At 39.1% G+C, this 1836-nt stretch overlaps 1 protein-coding gene across 1 annotated transcript; it reads right to left on the reverse strand.

The window, feature by feature from the left end:
* Nucleotides 1-170: 170 nt before the first annotated feature.
* Nucleotides 171-1022, reverse strand: LOC115235252. Its single transcript, XM_029806912.1, has 2 exons — nucleotides 829-1022; nucleotides 171-725 (listed from the first exon to the last, which is right to left on the reverse strand). The coding sequence occupies exons 1-2, from the start codon at nucleotides 954-956 to the stop codon at nucleotides 206-208; spliced, it is 648 nt and encodes a 215-aa protein (XP_029662772.1). The 5' UTR covers nucleotides 957-1022; the 3' UTR covers nucleotides 171-205.
* Between the last annotated feature and the right edge of the window lie 814 nt (nucleotides 1023-1836).

Below are 1836 nucleotides of genomic sequence, written 5' to 3' on the forward strand. Positions count from 1 at the left end.
GATACGGCGTTCGCAAGGCGGTGTGAGAGAGATAGCGCGAGGTATGCACGCGTGTAGGAGAAGGATAGCACGAGCAAGGAAGGGAAGCGAAAGGAAAACATAATCATTTTTTCATTTTAACACATTTATTTATGTTAAAATACATCACCTCGTCTCAAGGTTTCAGACAAAAGTTCATCCACAGCATATGCTAATAGTTCACAATCTATGACAGATGTTTTATCACAGACGTCGCCAAGATTTTAATAGCATCATCTTTTTCGGCACCAAACATATTACCTTGCAAATTAACGACAAGTCGATCGAAACTCTCATTTACGGCTTTTATATTCTCACACAGTTTCAAATATTTATGATTAACGCAATGTTCGAATTCGAATAAAAACAATAAAGTTGACGGTTTCATGTACAAGCAAGAATCGCGTAACGTAAGTTTCATAATACTCGCATTGTGTATTTTAACAATCTCAATTGATAAATCGTAAATCCATATTGGTGCATGATTAGGCGTTTGTACAAGCTGTTCAACGTCCGCTCGTTTCAGCATTAGCGATTCCCATGTGTCAATAGATAATACGATTTGATTGCCTCGGTTATCGCCGAGATGTAATTCCACGTAAGATGTTACTCCAACGCTGATTCCAATATCCAAGTATTTATAAGCAGTGCGCGTCAAAGCAAATCTGCGTACCAAAATACGCGGTATACAACGAGGTTTACCGCATTTACCGCATTTACCGCAAAAACACAATTAAATATGAAATAGCATGGAAAAAACATATATGAAAAAAATTATATGTATATATATGAAACATTTGTGATACTTACAAATCATGTGGTTTCTTGTACAGCTTAATTTCATCTCGTGGTTTCTTGCACGGCTTAATTTCATCTCGTGGAACGTAATAATTCATGCGTTTGCAACCGTTGCTGCTACTTCCTTCAGGAGAGTACATTTTGTCTCTCGGTTATGAGAAGTGGACCGTTGGTACTAGCAGTTGACGCGACACTGATCGTATAAAAATTAACCGAGTATACATGACGCTTATTTTTCAAAAGTATGACGTGGTGGGAGATTAATACTCTGAAAATTTAGGAGAAGAGGAAACGGTCTGTATACCACTCTTGCCCCTTCATCTACTTTACGCATCCTCAGCTTTCTCGACGCGATATTTTTTCAATTTTTCCATTCAAGTGCCGGTGTACGGCTGCTTCGCGATGACATCATCCCTAGGTGGAGATTTAGCCGAATGCACAAAAATGCAATTATAAATTTTTCAAGCGCTAATGTGCGGCTGCTTCGCGATGACATCATCCTAGATATCAGAATTCAAACGCGCGTGTCAAAACATGACAAAATCGTGAAATATAAGAATAATTATCAAGGTTAAATTGTGCTAATATACAAGTAATTTAAAACTTTTGCAATGCATCTGGGCTGAGATGACATTATCATCACCAGGTGTGGGATTTAGCCGAATGCACAAAAAAATGCAATGTAATATAAAATTTTCAAGCGCTGATGTGCGGAAAGGATTGAAGAAGGCGTTTTGTACACGCGGGTGCAGGATACAGTACGCGACAACAAGGATTGATTTGGCGGGAGATCGATACGGCGTTCGAGAGCCGCATATTGACTGGTGCGGTTATAAATCATAATCATATCGAGCCTCGTCAATTTTTCGAGGATGCCAAAGACATTGTACTCGAACACGTGCAATACAAGACGATACACGCGTACGCGATCATTGTCATCTGACGGGGCGATACAGAGGTCCCGCGCATTCAAATTGCAATTTAAATTATAAAGATTCTTTTTGCATTCCAATAGTTTTT

This window comes from Formica exsecta, unplaced genomic scaffold (assembly GCF_003651465.1).
Source record: "Formica exsecta isolate Colony F162 unplaced genomic scaffold, ASM365146v1 scaffold214, whole genome shotgun sequence".
Lineage (NCBI taxonomy): Eukaryota > Metazoa > Arthropoda > Insecta > Hymenoptera > Formicidae > Formica > Formica exsecta.

Bases quoted from the DNA above. Each gene is read 5' to 3' on its own strand.
- LOC115235252 (XM_029806912.1), bottom strand. From the start codon at position 956: ATGTACTCTCCTGAAGGAAGTAGCAGCAACGGTTGCAAACGCATGAAT. The intron at 726-828 runs GTAAGTATCACA...TAAATGCGGTAA, and splicing joins TACAAGAAACCACATGATTT to ATGCGGTAAACCTCGTTGTA.